Source organism: Somniosus microcephalus, chromosome 21, assembly GCF_052327205.1.
Source record: "Somniosus microcephalus isolate GS21.2 chromosome 21, FLI_Smic_1.0, whole genome shotgun sequence".
Taxonomy (NCBI): Eukaryota; Metazoa; Chordata; class Chondrichthyes; order Squaliformes; family Somniosidae; genus Somniosus; species Somniosus microcephalus.
Genome location: NC_141007.1, coordinates 78296474 through 78321759, shown reverse-complemented (window position 1 = coordinate 78321759; position 25286 = coordinate 78296474). Strand labels below are relative to the sequence as shown.

Sequence of the window (25286 nt, the reverse complement as noted above, 5' to 3'; positions counted from 1 at the left end):
GCTGGAGATGGGGGGGAATGTGCTGGAGATGGGGGGGAATGTGCTGGAGATGGGGGGGAATGTGCTGGAGGAGGGGGGGATGGGGTGCACGGGAGGTAGAGGGATAGTGGTGATGTACTGGGGAGGGGGAGAGATTCTGGGAAGGGAGAGATGGTGTTGATGGAGGATGGGGTTAAGGGGGAAGGTCGGGGGTCAAGGGGGAAGGTCAGGGGTCAAGGGGGAAGGGCGGGGGCATGATTGCCGGCCGAATCGGAGAGGTGGGCGACTCTGTGTCGCTGCTGCTCCAACCGCGAGTCTGTCCGGCCTCTCCCCGGGCTCCCCTCACTGAGGAGGCCGCCGGCGGGGGAGGCGGCGCTGGGCCGCAGGCAGGGCGGGCCATCGAGTGTGGGCTCCCCTCCCGGGCCCGGCACTCACGCTCTCGTCGTCCCAGCGCACGTTCTGCCGCTTCTCGTCCGGGGCCAGGTTGCGGTCGCGGCCCATCAACTCGTCCAGGAGCTGCGCGTTCGACAACATCCCGCCGGCCCGCGCTCGCAAAATGGCGCCGGCCCCCGCTCCCACACTGCCCCGCGCGGGGCCCTCCCGGCCTGTCCCGGGCTGGCCGCGCCGCGCCTGAGCGCCCGCCGGTTGCCAGGGCGACCCCGTTGGCCCGCTTCTTTATTCCAGGGAAGCCTTTCAATCACTTTCCCCCCAAACCTCACCCGATGGGTGGCACCCTCGCCTCTGAGTCAGAAGGACCCACACCAGAAACTTGAGCACAAAGACACTCCAGGTTAGTACTGAGGGAGCGCCGCACTGCCGGAGGGGCAGTACTGAGGGAGCGCCGCACTGCCGGAGGGGCAGTACTGAGGGAGTGCTGCACTGCCGGAGGGGCAGTACTGAGGGAGCGCCGCACTGCCGGAGGGGCAGTACTGAGGGAGTGCTGCACTGTCGGAGGGGCAGTACTGAGGGAGCGCCGCACCGTCGGAGGGGCAGTACTGAGGGAGCGCCGCACTGTCGGAGGGCAGTACTGAGGGAGCGCCGCACTGTCGGAGGGGCAGTACTGAGGGAGTGCTGCACTGTCGGAGGGCAGTACTGAGGGAGCGCCGCACCGTCGGAGGGGCAGTACTGAGGGAGCGCCGCACCGTCGGAGGGGCAGTACTGAGGGAGCGCCGCACCATCGGAGGGGCAGTACTGAGGGAGCGCCGCACCGTCGGAGGGGCAGTACTGAGGGAGCGCCGCACTGTCGGAGGGCAGTACTGAGGGAGCGCCGCACTGTCGGAGGGGCAGTACTGAGGGAGTGCTGCACTGTCGGAGGGCAGTACTGAGGGAGCGCCGCACCGTCGGAGGGGCAGTACTGAGGGAGCGCCGCACCGTCGGAGGGGCAGTACTGAGGGAGCGCCGCACCGTCGGAGGGGCAGTACTGAGGGAGCGCCGCACCGTCGGAGGGCAGTACTGAGGGAGCGCCGCACTGTCGGAGGGGCAGTACTGAGGGAGCGCCGCACTGTCGGAGGGGCAGTACTGAGGGAGCGCCGCACTGTCGGAGGGGCAGTACTGAGGGAGCGCCGCACTGTCGGAGGGGCAGTACTGAGGGAGCGCCGCACTGTCGGAGGGGCAGTACTGAGGGAGCGCCGCACTGTCGGAGGGGCAGTACTGAGGGAGTGCCGCACTGTCGGAGGGGCAGTACTGAGGGAGTGCCGCACTGTCGGAGGGGCAGTACTGAGGGAGCGCCGCACTGTCGGAGGGGCAGTACTGAGGGAGTGCCGCACTGTCGGAGGGGCAGTACTGAGGGAGTGCTGCACTGTCGGAGGGGCAGTACTGAGGGAGTGCTGCACTGTCGGAGCTGAGACTTTAAACCGAGGCCCCTGTCTGCTCTCTGAAATGGATGTAAAAAATCCCACGGCACTATTTCAAAAAAGAGCAGGGGAGTCCTGCCCGGTGTTTGGGACCGATATTTATCCCTCAACCAACATCACTAAAAAAGGATTATCAGGTCATTATCACATTCGTATTTGTGGGATCTTGCTGTGTGCAAATTGGCTGCCGCGTTTCCTACATTACAACAGTGCACTTTTGACCGCACTACAAAAGGTACTTCATTGGCTCAAAAGCGCTTTGGGTCGTCCTGAGGTGGTGAAAGATGCTGTAGGAAATTCTTACTTTAACCGCACAGGGTGCAGCAGCATAACCCGGGAGACAATGCTCCCCTATAATCAGTCCCACTCTGCAAATGGGAACCAGAGGACACAGATTCATGGTGATTGGCAAAAGAACCAGAGGGGAGATGGGAAGAATTTTCTACGCAGCAACTTGTATTTATATAGCGCCTTTAATGTAGTAAAACGTCCCAAGGTGCTTCACAGGACGACTATCAAACAAAATTTGAAACCGAGCCACATAAGGAGGTATTAGGGCAGATGGCCAAAGACTTGGTCAAAGAGGTTTTAAGGAGCGTCTTAAAGGAGGAGAGAGAGGCGGAGAGGTTTAGGGAGGGAATTCCAGAGCTTAGGGCCCAGGCAGCTGAAGGCACGGCCACCAATGGTAGAGCGATTAAAATCGGGGATGCGCAAGAGGCCAGAAATGGAGGAGCGCAGAGATCTGGGGGGGGGTGTTGTTGTAGGGTAGGAGAAGATTACAGAGATAGGGAGGGGCGAGGACATGGAGGGATTTGAAAACAAGGATGAGAATTAAAAAACTTGAGGCATTGGTGGACCGGGAGCAGGTCAGTGAGCACAGGGGGTGATGGGTGACCGGGACTGGGTGCGAGTTAGGACACGGGGCAGTGAGCACAGGGGGTGATGGGTGAACGGGACTGGGTGTGAGTTAGGACACGGGGCAGTGAGCACAGGGGGTGATGGGTGAACGGGACTGGGTGTGAGTTAGGACACGGGGCAGTGAGCACAGGGGGTGATGGGTGAACGAGACTCGGTGTGAGTTCGGACACGGGGCAGTGAGCACAGGGGGTGATGGGTGAACGGGACTGGGTGTGAGTTAGGACACGGGGCAGTGAGCACAGGGGGTGATGGGTGAACGGGACTGGGTGTGAGTTAGGACACGGGGCAGTGAGCACAGGGGGTGATGGGTGAACGGGACTGGGTGTGAGTTAGGACACGGGGGCAGTGAGCACAGGGGGTGATGGGTGAACGGGACTGGGTGTGAGTTAGGACACGGGGGCAGTGAGCACGGGGCAATGGGTGTGAGTTAGGACACGGGGCAGTGAGCATAGGGGGTGATGGGTGAACGGGACTGGGTGTGAGTTGGGACACGGGGCAGTGAGCACAGGGGGTGATGGGTGAACGGGACTGGGTGCGAGTTAGGACACGGGGCAGTGAGCACAGGGGGTGATGGGTGAACGGGACTGGGTGCGAGTTAGGACACGGGTCAGTGAGCACAGGGGGTGATGGGTGACCGGGACTCGGTGCGAGTTAGGACACGGGGCAGTGAGCACAGGGGGTGATGGGTGAACGGGACTGGGTGTGAGTTAGGACACGGGGCAGTGAGCACAGGGGGTGATGGGTGAACGGGACTGGGTGCGAGTTAGGACACGGGGCAGTGAGCACAGGGGGTGATGGGTGAACGGGACTCGGTGCGAGTTAGGACACGGGCAGCAGAGTTTTGGATGAGCTGAAGTTTGCGGAGCGTGAAAGATGGGAGACCGGCTAAGAGGGTGTTGTTGTGATCTGGAATGCGCTGCCTGAAAGGGCGGTGGAAGCAGAATCAATAGTAACTTTTGAAAGGGAATTGGATAAATAGTTGAAAAGGAAAATATTGCAGGACTATGGGGGAAAGAGCGGGGGAGTGGGACTAATTGGATAGCTCTTTCAAAGAGCCGGCACAGGCACGATGGGCCGAATGACCTCCTCCTGTCCTGGCCAATATTTATCCCTCAATCAACATAACAAAAACATTATCTGGTCATTATCACATTGCTGTTTGTGGGATCCTGCTGTGCTCAAATTGGCTGCCGCGTTTCCTACATTACAACAGTGACTACACTTCAAAAGTACTTCATTGGCTGTAAGGGCACTTTGAGATGTCCGGCGGTCGTGAAAGGCGTTATATAAATGCAAGTCTTCTTTCTTCTTTCTATGATTCGCTTCAGCTTTATCCCATTTTTCTAGGGTGCAGCCTGTTCGGACGATCCTAATCTTTTTACATAGAAATATAGAAACATAGAAACATAGAAAAATAGGAGCAGGAGTCGGCCATTCGGCCCTTCGAGCCTGCTCCGCCATTCAATATGGTCATGGCTGATCCTCTATCTCAATACCATATTCCCGCTCTCTCCCCATACCCCGTGATGCCTTTTGTGTCTAGAAATCTATCTATCTCCTTCTTAAATATATTCAGTGACTTGGCCTCCACAGCCTTCTGTGGTAGAGAATTCCACAGGTTCACCACCCTCTGAGTGAAGAAATTTCTCCTCATCTCAGTCCTAAATGTCCTACCCCGTATCCTGAGACTGTGACCCCTCGTTCTAGACCTCCCAGCCAGCAGAAACACCCTCCCTGCATCCAGTCTGTCTAGCCCAGTCAGAATTTTATACGTTTCCATGAGATCTCTCATTCTTCTAAACTCTAGTGAATACAGGCCTAGTCGACCCAATCTCTCCTCATACGACAGTCCTGCCATCCCAAGAATCAGTCTGGTGAACCTTCGCTGCACTCCCTCTGTGGGAAGTATATCCTTTCTTAGGTAAGGAGACCAAAACTGCACACAGTACTCCAGGTGTGGTCTCACCAAGGCCCTGTATAACTGTAGTAAGACATCCTTGCTCCTGTACTCGAATCCTCTTGCAATGAAGACCAACATACCATTTGCCTTCCTAACTGCTTGCTGCACCTGCATGTTTGCTTTCAGTGACTGGTGTACAAGGACACCCAGGTCCCTTTGTACATCAGCATTTCCCAATCTAGCACCATTTAAATAATACTCTACCTTTCTGTTTTTCCTACCGAAGTGGATAACTTCACATTTATCCACGTTATACGGCATCTGCCATGTATTTGCCCACTCACTCAACTTGTCTAAATCGCCTTGAAGCCTCTTTGCATCTTCCTCACAACTCACAATCCCACCTAGTTTTGTGTCGTCAGCAAACTTGGAAATATTACATTTGGTTCCCTCATCCAAATCATTGATATATATTGTGAATAGCTGGGGCCCAAGCACTGATCCCTGCGGTACCCCACTAGTCACCGCCTGCCACCCCGAAAAACACCCATTTATTCCTACTCTCTGTTTCCTGTCTGTTAACCAATTTTCAATCCATGCCAGTATATTACCCCCAATCCCATGTGCTTTAATTTTGCACACTAACCTCTTATGTGGGACATCAAAGGCCTTCTGAAAATCCAAATACACCACATCCACTGGTTCTCCCTTGTCTATTCTACCAGTTATATCCTCAAAAAACTCCAGTAGGTTTGTCAAACACAATTTCCCTTTCATAAATCCATGTTGACTTTGTCTAATCCCGTTGATATTTTCTAAGTGTTCTGTTATCACATCCTTTATAATAGACTCTAGCATTTTCCCTACTACTGATGTTTGGCTAAACAGTCTGTAGTTCCCTGTTTTCTCTCTCCCTCCTTTTTTAAATAGTGGGGTTACATTTGCCACCCTCCAATCTGCAGGAACTGTTCCATTATCTATAGAATTTTGGAAGATGACAACCAATGCATCCACTATTTCCATGGCTACTTCTTTTAGTACTCTGGGATGCAGATTATCAGGCCCTGGGGATTTATCAGCTTTCAGTCCCATTAATTTATCCCGCCCTATTTTTTTACTAATACTAAATTCCTTTAATTCCTCCTTCTCACTAGACCCTTGGTTCCCTAGCATTTCTGGGAAGTTATTTGTGTCCTCTTCCGTGAAGACAGAACCAAAGTATTTGTTTAATTGCTCAGCCATTTCCTTGTTCCCCATTATAAATTCTCCCGTTTCTGTCTGTAAGGGACCTACATTTGTCTTCACTAATCTTTTTCTTTTTACATACTTGTAGAAGCTTTTACAATCCGCTTTTATGTTCCTTGAAAGTTTACTCTCATACTCTATTTTTCCCCCTTAATCAATCTCTTGGTCCTTTTTTGCTGAACTCTAAACTGCTCCCAATCCTCAGGCTTGCTACTTTTTCTGGCAACTTTATATGACTCCTCTTTGGATCTAATACTGTCCTTAATTTCCTTTGTTAGCCATGGTTGGGCCGCTTTTCCTCTTGTGTTTTTGTGCCAGAAAGGAATGTATAACTGTTGCAATTCATGCATTCGTTCCTTAAATGTTAGCCATTGCCTATCCACCGTCATGCCTTTTAATGAAGCTCCCCAGTCTATCATAGCCAACTCCCTCCTCATACCTTCGTAGTTTCCTTTGTTTAGATTTAGGACCCTAGTTTCGGATTGGTGGTCTTCACTTTCCATTTTAATGAAGAATTCTATCATGTTATGGTCACGCTTCCCTAAAGGATCCTGCACAAGATTATTAATTAACCCCTTCTCATTGCACAATACCCAATCGAGGATAGCCTGTTCCCTAGTTGGCTCCTCAACATACTGGTCTAAAAAACCATCTCGTACACACTCCAGGAATTAATCCTCCACAGTATTATTGCTAATCTGGTTTGGCCAGTCTATATGTAGATTAAAGTCACCATGATTACAGTAGTACCCTTGTTACATGCATCTCTAATTTCCTGTTTGATGCCATCCCCTACATTACCACTACTGTTTGGAGGCTTAAAGACAACTCCCACCAATGTATTTTATTTGAAAACAGAAGACAGAGAGTCGTTTGATCAATGGTCTTTGTTTATCAAATGAACATAAACACAACAGAAGCAGTTCTTATGATAGAGACACCTTTATACTCATAAGTAACTGACTCATCGGGAGTTTGTGATCTCATTGGAACATATAAGATTCTGAGGGGGATTGACGGGGTAGATGCTGAGAGGCTGTTTCCCCTGGCTGGAGAGTCTAGAACCAGGGGGCACAGTCTCAGGATAAGGGGTCGGCCATTTAGGACTGAGATGAGGAATTTCTTCACTCAGAGGGTGGTGAATCTTTGGAATTCTCTGCCCCAGAGGGCTGTGGAGGCTCAGTCATTGAGTATATTCAACACAATTTCTAAATTTGCAGATGACACCAAATTGGGGGGATAGTCAATACTGAGGAGGACTGCAACAAATTACAGGAGGACATTAATAAATTTGCAGAATGGGCAAATAATTGGCAAAATGAAGTTCAACACAGATAAATGTGAGGTATTACATTTTGGTAGGAAGAATAGGGAGGTCACATATTACATGGAGGGTACGAGTCTGGGTGGGGTAGAGAAGCAAAGCGATCTCGGAGTACAAATACACAAATCACTAAAAGTTGCGACACAGGTTAACAAGGCCATAAAAAAGCAAACCAAGAACTAGGGTTTATTTCTAGAGGGATAGAATTGAAAAGTAGGGAAGTTATGCTAAACCTGTATCGAATCTTGGTTAGACCACACTTGGAGTACTGCGTACAATTCTGGTCACCATATTATAAAAAGGATATAGAGGCACTGGAGAGGGTGCAGAGAAGATTTACAAGGATGATATGAGAAATGCGAGAGTATACATATCAGAACAGGCTGGGTCTCTTTTCTCTTGAAAAGAGAAGGCTGAAGGGTGACCTAATAGAGGTCTTTAAAATTATGAAAGGTTTTGATAGAGTGGATACAGAGAGAGTGTTTCCACTTGTGGGGAAGAGCATAACTAGAGGCCGTCAATATAAGATAGTCACCAAGAAATCCAATAGGGAATTCAGAAGAAACTTCTTTACCCAGAGAGTGGTGAGAATGTGGAACTCGCTGCCACAGGGAGTGGTTGAAGCGAAAAGAATAGATGCATTTAAGGGGAGGAGGGAGAAGGGAATAGAGGGTTACACTGATAGATTTAGATGAGGAAAGACGGGAGGAGGCTCGAGTGGAGCATAAACGCCGGCATGGACTGGTTGGGCTGAATGGCCTGTTTCTGTGCCGTATATCCTGTGTAATCCTATGATAGATTTTTGGACTCTAGGGGAATCTGGGGGTGTGGGGATCGGGCGGGAAAGTGGAGTTGAGGTCAAAGAACAGCCATGATCTTATTGAATGGTGGAGCAGGCTCGAGGGGCCGAATGGCCAACTCCTGCTCCTAATTCTTTTGTTCTCATGTACTTAAATCCTCTGACTTCGCAGGGAAGTTGCTGCAAGACTATTTCGAGTCTCTACAGTTTCCTGGAGCGCCCCATCTTTATAAAGTTCAGTTGTATGGTTAACGTAAGACTAATGTCCACCCTCGAGGGTCAGCACTTGTCTCTCTGGACAGACCTCAGACTTGGCCCTGAATTATCACCTTTACACACACGTTGGCATCAACTCTCGCTCAACAGCACACTCAAAGCCTCCGGTGAACCCTGTAGCCACTATGGCCACTATTCGACCTTGGGATGCCCAACACTCGGGCGCCTCGCCCTGACACACGGGGGTCCCTCCCGAAACCTGTGCGACTCCAGGAATCAAAGCTCAGGACTCCCACCCTGGGGAGGCAGCACAGCAAGATCCCACAACCCCCTCCCCCAGGAGGCAGCACAGCAAGATCCCACAACCCCCCCCCCCCCCGGGGAGCTGAGTCTCTGTGATGCCCCCACGGTCGAACAGCCCGGCTGACGGAGCCGTGGGAGGAGCTGGGCCGGGGGGGGCGGGGGCTGGGGCCGGTCTCCGGGCTGGAGGGAGGAGCCGGGCCGGGAGCGGGAGAGATGGCGGCCGACCCGAATATGGAGCTGGACGAGCGGCTGCGGGAGGCCTGCAGTGTCGGGGACGTGGAGTCGGTTCGGCGGCTGCTGGGCCTCGGGGCCCGAGTGAACGGACAGAACCCGGTGAACGGCTGGTGGGTGAGGCCCGGGGCGAGAGAGCGGGGCCTAGGCTGGGCCCGGGGAAAGAGAGCGGGGCCTAGGCTGGGCCCGGGGAAAGAGAGCGGGGCCTGGGCTGGGCCCGGGTGCAGATCGGTGACTGTCCTCAGCCCATAACTAGCAGTAAAGTCAATAAGTATTGCTAAACTCAGACCCTTAACCAGCAGCAAATCCACACTCTAACTATTCGGACTTTAAACCTATGAACTCGCGGTTAACCCAGCACAGTGACCAGCTTCATTGGCTGTAAAGCGCCTCGGGGCGTCCAGAGGATGTGGCTGGTGCCAGAGAAATGCAGGCCTTCCTCTCATTAACTATCGGAGACCTTGAAGCCTCCCGATGACCACCCGGTTACTGCGCGGCCACGCCGTGTTGGGGGGTCACCGGGGAGCTGCCCCCTTCCCGTGCCCACCCTGATCCCCCGTGTTGTTGCTTGGAACTCAGCGCCCCCACCCCGCTCGCTCCCTCCCACCCACCCCGTACCCCCTCGCTGCGCGGCGGCTCACAGTGCCCCCTTCCCCCACCCCGCGTGGGCACGGGGTGGGGTGCAGTGCGGGGAGGGGGCACGGGGTGGGGCGCAGTGTGGGGAGGGGGCACGGGGTGGGGCGCAGTGCGGGGAGGGGGCACGGAGTGGGGCGCAGTGCGGGGAGGGGGCACGGACTGGGGCGCAGTGCGGGGAGGGGGCACGGGGTGGGGCGCAGTGCGGGGAGGGGGCACGGGGTGGGGCGCAGTGCGGGGAGGGGGCACGGGGTGGGGCGCAGTGCGGGGCATGGGGTGGGAGGGGGTGCGCGGGATGGGTGGGTGGGGGCACGGTGTGAGCTGCAGTGCGGGGACGGTGTGCGGGGCATGGGGTGGGGGCGCAGGGCGGGGGTGCGGGGCACAGGGTGGGTGGGAAGTGGCGTGGGGAGAGGGGGCACTGTGAGCCGCCGCGCAGCGAGGGGGTACGGGGTGGGAGGGAGCGAGCGGGGTGGGGGCGCGCGGGAGGAGCGGGGAGTGGGCGCTGAGTTCCAAGCAACAACAGTAGACCATTGAGCCCCTCAGTGAGATCATAACTGATCTGCGATCTAACTCTTTTGCCCCATATCGATGAACACCTTTGGTTTACAAAAAGCTATCAATCTCTGATTTAAAATTAACAATCGACCTCGCATCAATTGCTGTTTGCGGAAGAGAGTTCCAAACTTCTACCACCCTTTGTGAGTAGAAGTGTTTCCTAATTTCACTCCTGAAAGGTCTGGCTCCAATTTTTAGACTATGCCCGCCCCCCCCCACCAAGTCCAAGAATCCCCAACCAGCGGAAATAGTTTCTCTCTATCTACCCTATCAGTTCCCCTTAATATCTTAAAAACTTCGATCAGATCACTCCTTAACCTTCTAAATTCTAAGGAATACAACCCTAGTTTGTGTAATCTTTCCTCGCAATTTAACCCTTGGAGTCCGGGTATCATTCTGGTAAAACCTACGCTGCACCCCCTCCAAGGCCAATCTATCCTTCCTAAGGTGTGGTGCCCAGAACTGCTCCCAGTGCTCCAGGTGTGGTCTAACCAGGGCTCTGTACAGCTGCAGCATAACTTCGACCCACTTGTATTCTAGTCCTCCAGATATAAAGGCCAGCATTCCATTAGCCTTTTGATTATTTTCTGTACCTGTCCATTACATTTTAATCATCTATGAACATAGACCCTCAAGTCTCTTTGGACCTCCACTGTTTCTAGCGTTTCACCATTTAGAAAGTACCCTGTTCTATCCTTTTTTAGTCCAAAGTGGAAGACCTCACATTTGCTTACACTGAAATCTATTTGCCACAGTTTTGCCCATTCACTTACTCTGTCGATATTCCTTTGTAATTTTATGTTTCCATCTACACTGCCGACAATGCCGCCTATCTTTGTGTCATCGGCAAATTTTGTTACATGGCTTTCTGTGCCATCATCTAAATCATTAATAAATACAGTGAATAGTTGAGGCCCCAACACATAGAAACATAGAAGATAGGAGCAGGAGTAGGCCATTCGGCCCCTCGAGCCTGTTCCGCCATTTAATGAGACCATGGCTGATCATCCAAATTCAGTACCCTGTCCCTGCCTTCTCCCCATATCCCTTGATCCCTTTAGCCTTAAGAAATATATCCAACTCCTTTTTGAATATATTTAATGAATTTGCCTCAACTGCCTTCTGTGGCAGAGAATTCCACAGGTTCACCACTCTCTGGGTGAAGAATTCCTCCTCATCTCAGTGCTAAATGGCTTACCCCTTATCCTTAGACTGTGACCCCTGGTTCTGGACTCCCCGCCATCGGGAACATCCTTCCTGCATCTAGTCTGTCCAGTCCTGTTAGAATTTATAAGTTTCAATGAGATCCCCTCTCATTCTTCTAAACTCCAGCGAGTATAAGCCCAATCGACCCAATCTCTCCTCATCCCAGGTATCAGTCTGGTGAATCTTCGCTGCACTCCCTCCATGGCAAGAACATTCTTCCTCAGATAAGGCGACCAAAACTGCACACAGTACTCAAGATGTGGTCTCACCAAGGCCTTGTACAACTGCAGCAAGACATCCTTGCTCCTGTACTCGAATCCTCTCGCTACGAAGGCCAACATACCATTTGCCTTCTTAACCGCCTGCTACACCTGCATGCTTACCTTCAGCGACTGGTGCACAAGGACACCCAGGTCTCGTTGCACTTCCCCTTCTCCCAATCTATTGCATTACCCTTGTCTACTCTCTGTTACCGCTTAAAAAATTCAATGAGGTTGGTCAGCAAGACTTTCCCTTTTGAAATCCATGCTGACTATTCCTTATTATATTTTTGGCTTCTAGATGTTCTTCTATTTTCTCCTTTAGTAGGGATTCCATTATTTTTCCTACCACTGATAAGATGACTGGTCTATAATTCCTGGACATGTTCTATTCCTCTTAAATATCAGTATTACGTTAGCTATCCGCCAGTCCTCTGGCACTACACCTTTTTCTAACGAATTATTAAATATGTGTAGGAATGCCGCTGCTATCTCTTCCTAGATTCTTTTAAAATGCGTGGATGTAATCCATCTGGACCAGGGTTTTTTTCCTCTGAGTTTGATTAGTTTATTTAATATATCTCTTATTTTAAATGCAGTTATCTCATTACTAATCTCATCGTCCAATGTCATGTCCATCTGTTCTATCTCCCTGGTAAATACTGAAGCAAAATAATTATTTAATATTTCTGCCATCTCTCTCGTTACCACTGGTATTATCCTGTCTATCCCTTAATGGCTCTATTCCCATTCCGACCTTGCTTTTTTCATTTATGTGCCTATAAAATATTTTATTATTTTTTTATGTTCCTTGATCATTTAATTTCATAGTTCCTCTTTTCCTTCCTAATTTTTTTTTAATTCTCTCCTAATCTCTCCCTATTCTCCTTATCATGCTCTCCCCTGCTGTCCATGTACTTGGTGTTTGCCTCTTTCCTTACTCTCAATTTTTCCCTTATGGCTTTATTCATCCATAAGAACATAAGAAATAGGAGCAGGAGTAGGCCAATCGGCCCCTCAAGCCTGCTCCGCCATTCAATAAGATCATGGCTGATCTGATCCTAACCGCCAATCCACTATGACAGGACTATCTCCTGAATCTAACAGAATTAGACACACGAAATAGGAGCAGGATCAGGCTACACGGCCCCTGGGCCCGCTCCGCTACCCACAGGGCCATGACCATTCCGAACCTAGACTCATGTCCAAATTCCTGCCCACTCCCCGTAACCCTTAATTCCCTTTACTTCTAGGAAACTGTCTATTTCTGTTTTAAATTTATGTAATGATGTAGCTTCTACAGCTTTTTGGGGCAGCATATTCCATGGACCTACCACCCTCTGAGTGAAGTAGTTCCTCCACATCTCAGTTTTGAATTGGCAGCCCCTTATTCTAAGACTATGCCCCCTAGTTCTAGTTTCACCCATCATCGGAACATCTTCCCCGCATCCACCCGATCCAACCCCTTCACAATCTTATATGTTTCAATAAGATCGCCTCTCATTCTTCTGAACTCCAATGAGTAGAGTCCCAATCTACTCAACCTCTCCTCATATGTCCATCCCCTCATCATCCCCGGGGTTAACCGAGTGAACCTTCTTTGTACTGACTCGAGAGCAAGTATGTCCTTTCTTAAGTATGGACACCAAAACTGTACGCAGTATTCCAGGTGTGGTCTCACCAATACCTTGTACAACTGAAGCAATACCTCCCTATTTTTATATTCTATCCCCCTAGCAATGAAAGCCAACATTCCATTGGCCTTTTAATCACTTGCTGCACCTGCATACTAACCTTTTGAGTTTCGTGCACCAGGACCCCCAGATCCCTTTGTACTTCAGTACTTTCCAGTTTCTTGCCATTAAGATAATAACTTGCTCTACGATTTTTCCTGCCAAAGTGCATAACCTCACACTTTCCAGTATTGTATTCCATCTGCCAAATCTCTGCCCACTTACTTAGCCTGTCTATGTCCCCTTGCAGGTTTTTTATGTCCTCCTCACTCACTACTTTCCCTCCCATCTTAGTATCATCTGCAAACTTTGATATGTTACACTCGGTCCCCTCCTCCAAATCGTTAATATAGATTGTAAAGAGTTGGGGACCCAGCACTGACCCCTGCGGAACACCACTAGTTACTGATTGCCAGTCTGAGAATGAACCATTTATCCCAACTCTCTGCCTTCTGTTAGATAGCCAATCCTCTATCCATGCCAGAATATTACCCCCAATCCCGTGATTTTTTATCTTAAGCAATAATCTTTTGTGTGGCACCTTGTCAAATGCCTTTTGGCAGTCTAAATACACTACGTCCACTGGTTCACCTTTATCCACCCTATATGTTACTTCCTCAAAGAACTCCAGCAAATTTGTCAAACATGACTTCCCCTTCATAAAACCATGCTGACTTTGTCCTATTAAATTATGATTATCCAAATGTCCTGTTACTGTCTCCTTAATAATGGACTCCAAAATTTTACCTACCACAGATGTTAGGCTAACTGGTCTATAGTTTCCAGCCTTCTGTCTACTGCCCTTTTTAAATAAGGGTGTTACATTAGCAGTTTTCCAGTCTGCCGGGACCTTTGCCGAGTCCAGGGAGTTTTGGAAAATTATTACCAATGCATCTACAATCCCTACCGCCACTTCCCTCAAGACCCTAGGATGTAAGCCATCAGGTCCAGGTGATTTACCCGCCTTGAGTCCCATTATTTTACCGAGTACCACTTCCTTAGTGATTTTGATCGTGTTTAGCTCCTCCCCCCCCCTTTAGCCCCCTGTTTGTCCAGTGTTGGGATATTCTTAGTGTCTTCTACTGTAAAGACTGATATAAAATATTCATTCAGTGTTTTTGCCATCTCCATATTTCCCACCATTAATTTCCCGGTCTAATCCTCTAAGGGACCAACATTTACTTTAGCCACCCTTTTTCTTTTTATATAACTATAAAAACTCTTACTATCTGTTTTTATATTTTTTGCTAATTTACTTTCATAATCTATCTTCCCTTTCTTAATCAATCTTTTTGTTATTTTTTGCTGTCTTTTAAAGTTTTCCCAATCCTCTATCCTCCCACTAGATTTGGCTACCTTATATGCCCTTGTTTTTAGTCGAATACTATCCTTAATTTCTTTACTTAGCCACGGATGGCTGTCTTTTCTTTTACACCCTTTTCTTCTCAGTGGAATATATTTTTTTTGGAAGTTGTAAAATAACTCCTTAAATGTACACCACTGATCATGTATCGTCTTACCCTTTAATCTATTTTCCCAATCCACTCTACTCAATTCCGCTCTCATACCTTCATAGTCTCCTTTATTCAAGCTTAGCACGCTTGTTTGAGATCCAACCTTCTCACCCTCTAATTGAATATGGAATTCAACCATGTTATGGTCACTCATTCCAAGGGGCTCCTTTACTAGGACATTTTTAATTAATCCCATCTCGTTACACAGGACCAGATCTAAGGTTGCTTGCCCCCTGGTCGGTTCAGTTACATACTGCTCAAGAAACCCATCCCTAATACACTCAATGAACTCATCCTCAAGGCAGCCCTGCCCAATTTGATTTGTCCAATTAATATGATAGTTAAAATCCCCCATAATTATAGATGTTCCCTTATTACAAGCCTCAACTATTTCCTGATTGATACTCCGTCCAACAGAGTTGCCACTGTTCGGAGGCCTATAGACTACGCCCACTAGTGTTTTTTTCCCCTTATTATTCCTTATCTCCACCCAAACTGTTTCATTATCCTGATCTTTTGACCCAATATCATTTCTCTGTATTACAGTGATTCCTTCCTTTATTAACATAGCCACCCCACCTCCCCTTCCTTCCTGCCTGTCCTTCCTGATCGTTAAATAACCTGGTATGTTTAATTCCCAGGCATTGTCACCCTGCAGCCATGTTTCTGTAATGGCCACATCATACCCATATGTAGTTATTTGTGCCATTAACTCGTCTATTTTGTTACGAATGCTACGTGCATTCAGATTAAGAACTTTCAAAGATGTTTTGTGACACTTAGTTCCTGCTTTTGCCCTTTTTATTACTTTACCTTTTACTCCATACCTTCTGCCCCTTCCTGACATGCTCTGGTTTTTAATTTCCCCACTGCTACCTAAGTCTATGACCTTCTCTGTTGTCATTTTTATTATTTGCTCTCTAGGAACCTCCCCCCCCCCCACTAGTTAGTTTAAAGCCCTCTCTACAGCCCTAGTTATATGATCCGCCAGGACTCTAGTCCCAGCACTGGCCAAGTGAAGCCCGTCCCAACGGAACAGCTCCCTCCTGCCCCAGTACTGGTGCCAGTGTCCCAGGAAGCAAAACCCATTTCTCCCACACCAGTCTTTGAGCCACGCATTTAACTCTCTAATTTTATTTGTCCTAGCCAAATTCGCGCTCAGGTAATAATCCAGAGATTATTACCCTTGTGGTTCTGCTTTTTAATTTGGCCCCTAGCTGCTCAAACACCCTCATGGTGTCCCATTAGTGCTTATTTTGTTCTTTTTTTTAGCAAAATATATTTTTCCTGGACTCTGTTGAACACCATTTTAAATGTTTCCCAATTTTTGCCAATATTGATGTCCATTTTATTTTCCCAAGTTCTATTCTCAGCCCCTCTCTTTAAAAAAAAAACAAGATTTTCTGGTCATTATCACTTTGCTGCTTGCGGAGCATGCTGTGCGCAAATGACTACATTTTAAAAGGGACGTCCTAAGGTTGTGAAAGGCGCGATAGAAATGCAAGTTCTTTTCTCCTGGTGTATTTGGACTGAGAAATCTCTTCCGTTCCCCCCACCCTGCCAGCGAGAGTGACCCTAAACTGGTCACAACTCCGGCACCAACACGCCTTTAATCTCGCTATGTGCAGCTGTTTCTCTTCCTCGTGTGATCACCATCCTGTCATTGTGTGCTTGCATTGCAGGACCTGCTTGCATTGGGCTTGCAAACGCGGCCACAGCCCGATCGTGTCCGAACTGCTCGATGCCGGCCGATAAAGAATCCTTACAAACAAGGTGAAAGGGCAGCTTGCTCACGGCGAAACCGAATCCGAGCAATATTAGGAGGTGACTTGCTGACAATTTATTCTTCCTCTTGTCGATCTGTGTGTCACATTTCCTTGTCTATCTGGCTCTCTCTGCCTGTTTTTAATTTATTTCACACTCTCAAATTACTCTCTCCCCTCTCTCCTCTCTTCTCTTTCTCTCTTCCCTCTCCCTCCCCTCTCTCCCTCCCCCTCTCCCTCCCCTCCCCTCTCCCCCCTCTCTCCCCCCTCCTCTCTCTCCCCCCCCTCCCCCCTCTCTCTCCCCCCCTCCCCCCTCTCTCCCTCCCCCTCCTCCCCCTCTCTCTCCTCTCCCCTCCCTCCCCCCTCTCTCCCCCTCTCCCTCCCACCCTCCTCCCCCCCTCCCTCTCCCCCCCTCCCTCCCCCCTCTCCCCCTCCCTCCCCCCCTCTCCTCCCCCTCTCTCCCCCCTCCCTCCCCCTCTCTCCCCCCCCTCCCTCCCCTCTCTCCCCCCCCTCCCCCCTCTCTCTCCTCCCCCCCTCCCCCCTCTCTCCCTCCCCCCTCCCCCTCCTCTCCCTCCCCCTCCCCCTCTCTCACCTCCCCCTCCCCCCTCTCCCCCCCCCTCCCCCCCTCTCTCTCTCCCCCCCCTCCCCCCTCTCTCTCTCCCCCCCCTCCCCCCTCTCTCTCTCCCCTCCCCCCCCTCCCCCCCCTCTCTCTCCCCCCCCTCCCCCCCTCTCTCCCCCCACTCCCCCCCCCTCCCCCCTCTCTCCCTCCCCTCCCCCCCAACCCCCCCCTCTCCCTCCCCCTCCCCCTCTCTCCCTCCCCCTCCCCCCTCTCTCCCTCTCTCCTCCCCCCTCTCCCCCCCTCTCTCCCCTCCCCCTCCCCCCTCTCCCTCCCCCCCTCCCCCCTCTCTCCTCCCCCCCCCCCCCCTCCTCCCCTCTCCCTCCCCCTCCCCCTCCCCCCTCTCTCTCTCCCCCCCCTCCCCTCTCCTCCCCCCTCCCCTCCCCTCTCTCCCCCCCTCCCCCCTCTCTCCCCCCCCTCCCCCTCTCTCTCTCCCCCCCCCTCCCCCCTCTCTCTCTCCCCCTCCCCCTCTCTCTCCCCCTCCCCCCCTCCCCCCCTCCCCCCTCTCACCCCCCCCTCCCCCCCTCTCCCCTCTCTCTCCCCCCCTCCCCTCTCTCTCTCCCCCCTCCCCCCTCTCTCTCCCCCCTCCCCCCTCTCTCTCTCCCCCCCCTCCCCCCTCTCTCTCTCCCCTCCCCCCTCTCTCCCCCCTCCCTCTCTCTCCCCCCCCTCCCCCCTCTCTCTCCCCCCCCCCTCCCCCCTCCTCTCTCTCCCCCCCTCCTCTCTCCCCCCTCCCCCTCTCTCCACCCCCCCACTCCCCCCCCTCTCTCTCCCCCCCTCCCCCCTCCTCTCTCCCCCCCCTCCCCCCTCTCTCTCTCCCCCCCCCCTCCCCCCCTCTCTCTCTCCCCCCCCTCCCCCCTCCTCTCTCCCCCCCTCTCCCCCCCCTCCCCCCTCTCTCTCTCCCCCCTCTCCCCCCCCCTCCCCCCCTCTCTCTCTCCCCCCACCCCCTCTCTCTCCCCCCCTCCCCCTCTCTCTCTCCCCCCCCTCCCCCCTCTCTCTCTCCCCCCCCCCCCCTCTCCCCCTCCCCTCCCCCCCCCTCCCCCCCCTCCCCCCCTCTCTCTCCCCCCCCCCCCCTCTCCCCCCCACCCCTCTCTCCCCCCACCCCCCCTCTCTCCCCCCCCTCCCCCTCTCCTCCCCCCCCTCCCCCCCTCTCTCTCTCCCCCCCCCTCCCCCCTCTCTCTCTCCCCCCCCCCTCCCCCCCTCTCCCCCCCTCCCCCCCTCCCCCCACTCCCCCCCTCCTCTCTCTCCCCCCCCCTCCCCCCTCTCTCTCTCCCCCCCCTCCCCCTCTCTCTCTCCCCCCCCCCCCTCTCTCCCCCCCCTCCCCCCTCTCTCTCTCCCCCCCCTCCCCCCTCTCTCTCCCCCCCTCCCCCCTCTCCCTCCCCCCCTCCCCCTCTCTCTCTCCCCCCCTCCCCCCCTCTCTCTCCCCCCCCCCCTCTCTCCCCCCCCTCTCTCCCCCCTCCCCCCTCTCTCTCTCCCCCCCCCCCCCTCTCTCTCTCTCCCCCCCCTCTCTCCCCCCCCTCTCTCTCACCCCCCCCCCTCCCCTCTCTCTCCCCCCCCTCCCCCCCTCTCTCCCCCCCTCCCCCTCTCTCTCCCCCACCCCCCCTCCTCTCTCCCCCCCCCCCCTCTCTCCTCCCCCCCTCCCCCCTCTCTCTCCCCCTCCCCCCTCTCTCCCCCCCCTCCCCCTCTCCTCCCCCCTCCCCCCTCTCTCCCCTCCCCCCTCTCTCTCTCCCCCTCCTCCTCCTCCCCCCTCCCCCTCTCTCCTCTCCCCCCCCTCCCCCCTCTCTCCCTCCCTCCCCCCTCTCCCCTCCCCCCTCTCCCCCTCCCCCCTCTCCCCCCCCTCCCCCCTCTCCCCCCCCTCCCTCCCTCCCCCTCCCCCCCTCTCCCCCTCCCCCCCTCTCCCCCCCCTCCCCCCCCCTCTCCCCTCTCCCCCCTCCCCCTCCCCCTCTCCCCTCCCCCCCCTCTCTCCCCCCTCCCCCCCCCTCCCCCCCTCTCCCCCTCCCCCCCTCTCCCCCCTCCCCCCTCTCCCCCTCCCCCCCTCTCCCCCTCCCCCCCTCTCCCCTCCCCCCTCCCCCTCCCCCTCCCCCTCCCCCCTCTCTCCCTCCCCCCTCCCTCCCTCCTCTCCCCCTCCCCTCCCTCCCCCTCCCCCCTCCCCTCTCTCCCTCCCCCTCCCCCTCTCCCTCCCCTCCCCCCTCCTCCTCCCCCCCTCCCCTCTCTCCCTCCCCCTCCCTCCCTCCCCCTCCCTCCTCTCTCCTCCCCTCCTCCCCCTCCCTCCCCTCCTCCCCCTCCCTCCCCCTCCCTCCTCTCTCCCTCCCCCCCCTCCCTCCCCCCCCCTCCCTCCTCTCTCCCTCCCCCTCCCTCCTCTCTCCCTCCCCCTCCCTCCTCTCTCCCTCCCCCTCCCTCCTCTCTCCCTCCCCCTCCCTCCTCTCTCCCTCCCCCTCCCTCCTCTCTCCCTCTCCCTCTCTCCCTCCTCTCTCCCTCCCCTCCCTCCTCTCCCTCCCCCTCCCTCTCCCCTCCCCTCCTCCTCTCCCTCCCCCTCCCTCCTCTCTCCCTCCCCCTCCCTCCTCTCTCCCTCCCCCTCCCTCCTCTCTCCCTCCCCCTCCCTCCTCTCTCCCTCCCCCTCCCTCCTCTCTCCCTCCCCCTCCCTCCTCTCTCCCTCCCCCTCCCTCCTCTCTCCCTCCCCCTCCCTCCTCTCTCCCTCCCCTCCCTCCTCTCTCCCCCTCCCTCCCCCTCCTCTCTCCTCCCCCTCCCCTCCTCCTCTCTCCCCTCCCCTCTCTCCCTCCCCTCCCCCTCCCTCCTCTCTCCCCCTCCCCCTCCCTCCTCCCTCCCCCTCCCCCTCCCTCCTCTCTCCCCCTCCCTCCTCTCTCCCCCCTCCCTCCTCTCTCCCCCTCCCTCCTCTCTCCCCCTCCCTCCTCTCTCCCCCTCCCTCCTCTCTCCCCCTCCCTCCTCTCTCCCTCCCCCTCCTCTCTCCCTCCCCCTCCTCTCTCCCTCCCCCTCCTCTCTCCCTCCTCCCTCTCCCTCCCCTCCCTCCTCCTCCCCCTCCCCCTCCCCCCCTCTCTCCCTCCCCCACCCCCTCTCCCTCCCCCTCCCTCCCCCACCCCCTCTCCCCCCTCCCACCTCTCTCCCTCCCCCTCCCACCTCTCCTCTCTCCTCTCTCCCGCCCCCTCCTCTCTCCCGCCCCCTCCTCTCTCCCTCCCTCGCTCTTGGATGTATTGCTGTCCAAGGTCGAATATCCAAGCATAGACGGCCTCCCACCTTCCACCCTCATCCAAAGCTCCGCTGCCCGTGTCCTCACTCGCTCCAAGTCCCGTTCACCCATCACCCCCTGTGCTCACTGACCGACAATGGCTCCCGGTCCGGCAACGCCTCGATTTTAAATTTCTCATCCTTGTTTTCAAATCCCTCCATGTCCTCGCCCCTCCCTATCTCTGTAACCTCCTCCAGCACCCACCCCCACCGAGATCTCTGCGCTCCTCTAATTCTGGCTCTTGAGCATCCCCGATTTCCATCGCTCCACCATTGGTGGCCATGCCTTCAGCTGCCTGGGCCCTAAGCTCTGGAATTCCCTCCCTAAACCTCTCTACCTCTCTCTCCTCTAAGATGCTCCTTAAAACCTCCCTCTTTGACCAAGCTTTTGGTCACCTGCCCTAATATCTCCTTCTGTGGCTTGGTGTCAAATTTTGTTTGATGATCGCTCCTGTGAAGCACCGCGGGACGTTTTACTACGTTAAAGGCGCTATATAAATACAAGCTGTTGTGTTGGAGTGGGTGGCTGGATGGAGACGGTTCTCACTGCTGTTTTCTCTTTCAGCAGTTGATGAGGATCCAACACCTGTGATTAACGGTGGACCTGAGCGCCCATTCCTCCCGAACTACCTGGCAAACCCGTCCTTCCCATACCTGGAGAACGGGCAGGGCGATGGCAGTCCCAGTTCGGGCGCCAGCTCCCCGGCTCCAGCCGCCCACGTGCCGCTGTTCCCTGGTCCAGCCGCCTGCTCGCCAACAGGCCCCAAACCACCACCAACGCTACCGCCGCAGAATGGGGCGCAAGCGGGACCCCCAGCAACGTTCCAGCCGCTATTCTTCACTGGAGCCTTTCCCGTACACGAGCAAGGTAGGAGCGGGGGAGCAGTGGCAGACACCATGTGCAGGGGGAGGGCACGCTCGGTCCCTGCACGCTCGGTCCCTGCACACTCGGTCCCTGCACACTACGTAGTGGCAATGTGTGTGAGTTGGTCGTGTCTGTTACACAACACTAGACCTTAAAGAACGTGCACAGAATACTGATTATACTGTGACACCCTATAGAATATATACAGGGTAGTGGTTAACACCCTGTAGAATGTACAGGGTAGTGGTTAACACCCTGTAGAATATATACAGGGTAGTGGTTAACACCCTATAGAATATATACAGGGTAGTGGTTAACGCCCTGTAGAATATATACAGGGTAGTGGTTAACACCCTATAGAATATATACAGGGTAGTGGTTAACACCCTATAGAATATATACAGGGTAGTGGTTAACACCCTGTAGAATATATACAGCACAGTTGCTGTGCCTCGTGTCAGTAAAAGTGGCCATGAATCTGCTGTATTATTGATATTAATTAATGAACCCAACTGGTTCACTAATGTCCCTTAGGGAAAGAAACCTGCCTTCCATACCCGGCCTGGCCTATATGTGACTCCAGTCCCACACAGTACCCTGGGGTCCCGATGGTGACACTCCCTCCAGCTGGTTCCAGGCTCTGATGGAGAATGAATGCTCCCGTAAAGAGATTCCTGAACCTGGAAATGAAGACGGGGCTAACTGTCTGAGATCCTGCAGAGCAGATGGGCGATGGCCGGGTCCCGCCGCTCGTACCCACCGCTGCCTTCTATCCTCGCAGAACTGGTGCTGAAAGTCCGGATCCAGAATCCTGCTCTCCGGGACAACGACTTCATCGAGGTGGAGCTTGATCGCCGGGAACTCTCATACCAGGCGCTCCTCACAGTCAGCTGCCAGGAACTTGACGTCAATCCCGAGCAAGTGGAAAGGATCAGGAAACTGCCCAACACTCTGCTAAGAAAGGTAAGCAGAGTATAACCCGCATCCTTCACTGTAACACTCTCATATACCCCACACCCCTCACTGTAACACTGATATACCCCGCACCCCTCATTGTAACACACTGATATACCCCACACCCCTCACTGTAATACTGATATACCCCACACCCCTCATTGTAACACTGATATACCCCACACCCCTCACTGTAACACTCTGATATACCCCACACCCCTCACTGTAATACTGATATACCCCACACCCCTCACTGTAACACACTGATATACCCCACACCCCTCACTGTAACACTCTGATATACCCCACACCCCTCACTGTAATACTGATATATCCCACACCCCTCACTGTAACACTGACATACCCCACACCCCTCACTGTAATACACCGATATACCCCACACCCCTCACTGTAACACACTGATATACCCCACACTGTAACACTGATATACCCCACACTCCTCACTGTAACACTCTGATATACCCCACACCCCTCACTGTAACACTGATATACCCCACACTCCTCACTGTAACACTGATATACCCCACACCCCTCACTGTAACACTGATATACCCCAGATCCCTCACTGTAACACTGATATACCCCACACCCCTCACTGTAATACTGATATACCCCACACCCCTCACTGTAGCATTGATATACCCCATATCCCTCACTGTAACACTCTGATATACCCCACACCCCTCACTGTAATACTGATATACCCCACACCCCTCACTGTAACACACTGATATACCCCACACCCCTCACTGTAACACTGATATACCCCACATCCCTCACTGTAACACACTGATATACCCCACACCCCTCACTGTAACACTGATATACCCCACACCCCTCACTGTAACACTGATATACCCCACACCCCTCACTGTAACACTGATATACCCCGCACTGTAACACTGATATACCCCACACCCCTCACTGTAACACTGATATACCCCACACCCCTCACTGTAACACTGACATACCCCACACCCCTCACTGTAACACTGATATACCCCGCACTGTAACACTGATATACCCCACACCCCTCACTGTAACACTGATATACCCCACACCCCTCACTGTAACACTGATATACCCCACACCCCTCACTGTAACACTGATATACCCCACACCCCTCACTGTAACACTGATATACCCCACACCCCTCACTGTAACACTGATATACCCCGCACTGTAACACTGATATACCCCACACCCCTCACTGTAACACTGATATACCCCACACCCCTCACTGTAACACTGACATACCCCACACCCCTCACTGTAACACTGATATACCCCACACCCCTTACTGTAACACTGATATACCCCACACCCCTCACTGTAACACTGATATACCCCACACCCCTCACTGTAACACTCTGATATACCCCTCACTGTAACACTGATAAAGTTTTATTTCATTTTATATTTAGGATAAAGATGTGACGAGACTTCAGAATTTCCAGGAGCTGGAGCTTGTTTTACTGAAAGGCGACACAAACTCGATTTCCGCACAGTCTGTGCTGACCGAGCGGCCTTGCTACAATCCGGGAGCAGTAACGCTGACCTACTGAATCCTGTCGCCGCGAGAAACTGTTACTGGGATCATCTCAGCTGCCCAGTATAAACCGAGCACTGTCGCTGTCACCCTGCTTTACAAGAGAGGGAGCGTCTCAGAGTGGGCTGAATGGCCTCACCCTGTGCTGTGCTTTGATGATTAGAAGGTTAATTCCAATGACTACCGGAGAGTCACTAACACTACTTTCTGGAAATAGTGAAGTCTTTAAGCTGCCTCTCCTCGTACCGCACAAATAGTAACTAATTAAATCTGTCGACCCCTCCCTCCTCCTGTCCTGCCAACCCCCCTTCCCCCTAGTCCGGATGCCCTTGTCCCATCCTGGCAGTCCCAGTGTCGGGTGAAGAATTATCCTCCGTTTCCCGGGTGGGATGTGGTTATTTCCATTTACCTCCTGTGCCCTACCTTCCCCGCTCCCCCTTCCCAGCCCTACTCTGTTCATCGGAGGGGCCTCGACTGCATTTTGAAATGGGCTGGCCCTGTTCAGCCGTCTCCTTTGGATCGAAACTGTTGAGCATCTTGTTCCTTTACCCCACGAGGCAATTCCCCACCCCCTCTCCTCCCCCCGGCGGGTGTGGTACTGACCCAGAACACCAGCCCATCGCACCCAGGGGCTTGAATCCACACGGTGCAGCCTGCGCCCCTGGGGCTGGGTGTGATCACGGGGGTGGGTGGGACACCCACACACACGAGTCTAATCTCAGCCGTGCGGTCTAAGAGAGTGACACAAGCCTCTGGACTGAGTGGAGCATCGGTCTGCGCGCACTCTCTCCTCCTGCACTTATCCAGCCTGGCTCGATAAAGCGCTGACCCTTCGTTATCAGAGCTTTGACCCTATCACCTGACCTGCTGCACTCCCCCAAGTTAACAATTTATTTTTAAAGAAAAGTTGATAATAAAACTGTGGCCATTTTATTTTTCTATTCTGACCTTTGCCGCGCACTGTCGGCGGGAAATCTGTTCTGTTGCTTCCTCTTCCGCTTTTTACCATCTCAGGTGTTTTATTGAACTTACGGTGAGTCCCAGGTCACCATCCGGAGATAACCCAGCTTCCCGGGTAGATTTGGTGCAGGCTGCCCCATCACTCACTCAACCTATGCATTTAGAGATTGCTATTTTTATATATATATATACCTCTCCCTTTACTCGTTTGATATTCCAAGGCACTTTTTCAAAACTGTTATAATCACGAATTGACACCATATTAATTGTATAATTATCAATAAAACATGGTCTGCATCTTATGCAGGGACCAGAATTTATGTGTGTAGGTTGGTGAGTGTGCATGAGTATCGGGGTGTGGGTGTGTGTTTGCAAGCGTCTGCGTCTGTGTCTGCGTCAAAAGAACATAAGAATTAGGAGCAGGAGTCGGCCATTCAGCCCATCGAGCCTGCTCCGCCATTTAATAAGATCATGGCTGATCTTCTACCTCATCTCCACTTTCCCGCCCGATCCCCATATCCCTTGATTCCCTTAATTCCTAAAAATTTATCAATCTCTGTCTTGAATATACTCAACGACTGAGCCTCCACAGCCCTCTGGGGCAGAGAATTCCAAAGAATCACCACCCTCTGAGTGAAGGAATTTCTCC

At 53.5% G+C, this 25286-nt stretch overlaps 2 protein-coding genes across 5 annotated transcripts in view; one reads left to right on the top strand and one right to left on the bottom strand.

Moving 5' to 3' along the window:
* Positions 1-22001, bottom strand: part of luc7l3 (LUC7-like 3 pre-mRNA splicing factor) — a 52641-nt gene extending 30640 nt beyond the window's left edge. For 2 of the 4 annotated variants that reach the window (XR_015073168.1, XM_085964012.1), the window contains exon 1: positions 415-583. Coding sequence is in view for 2 of the 4 variants with exons in the window: in XM_085964012.1 (XP_085820138.1) it covers positions 415-513 (99 nt within the window). In the remaining 2 variants the exon portion in view is untranslated. Of the gene's footprint in view, positions 1-414; positions 584-21913 lie in introns of those variants that run through there. The other 2 variants (XM_085964014.1, XM_085964013.1) reach the window with 2 other exon arrangements.
* On the top strand, positions 8692-24953 carry ankrd40 (ankyrin repeat domain 40). Its single transcript, XM_085964015.1, is given in 6 exon segments — positions 8692-8881; positions 16352-16437; positions 16440-16493; positions 20857-21156; positions 21935-22116; positions 23553-24953. Coding segments are annotated over 6 exon segments (894 nt in total). The 5' UTR covers positions 8692-8750; the 3' UTR covers positions 23694-24953.
* Positions 24954-25286: the final 333 nt, after the last annotated feature.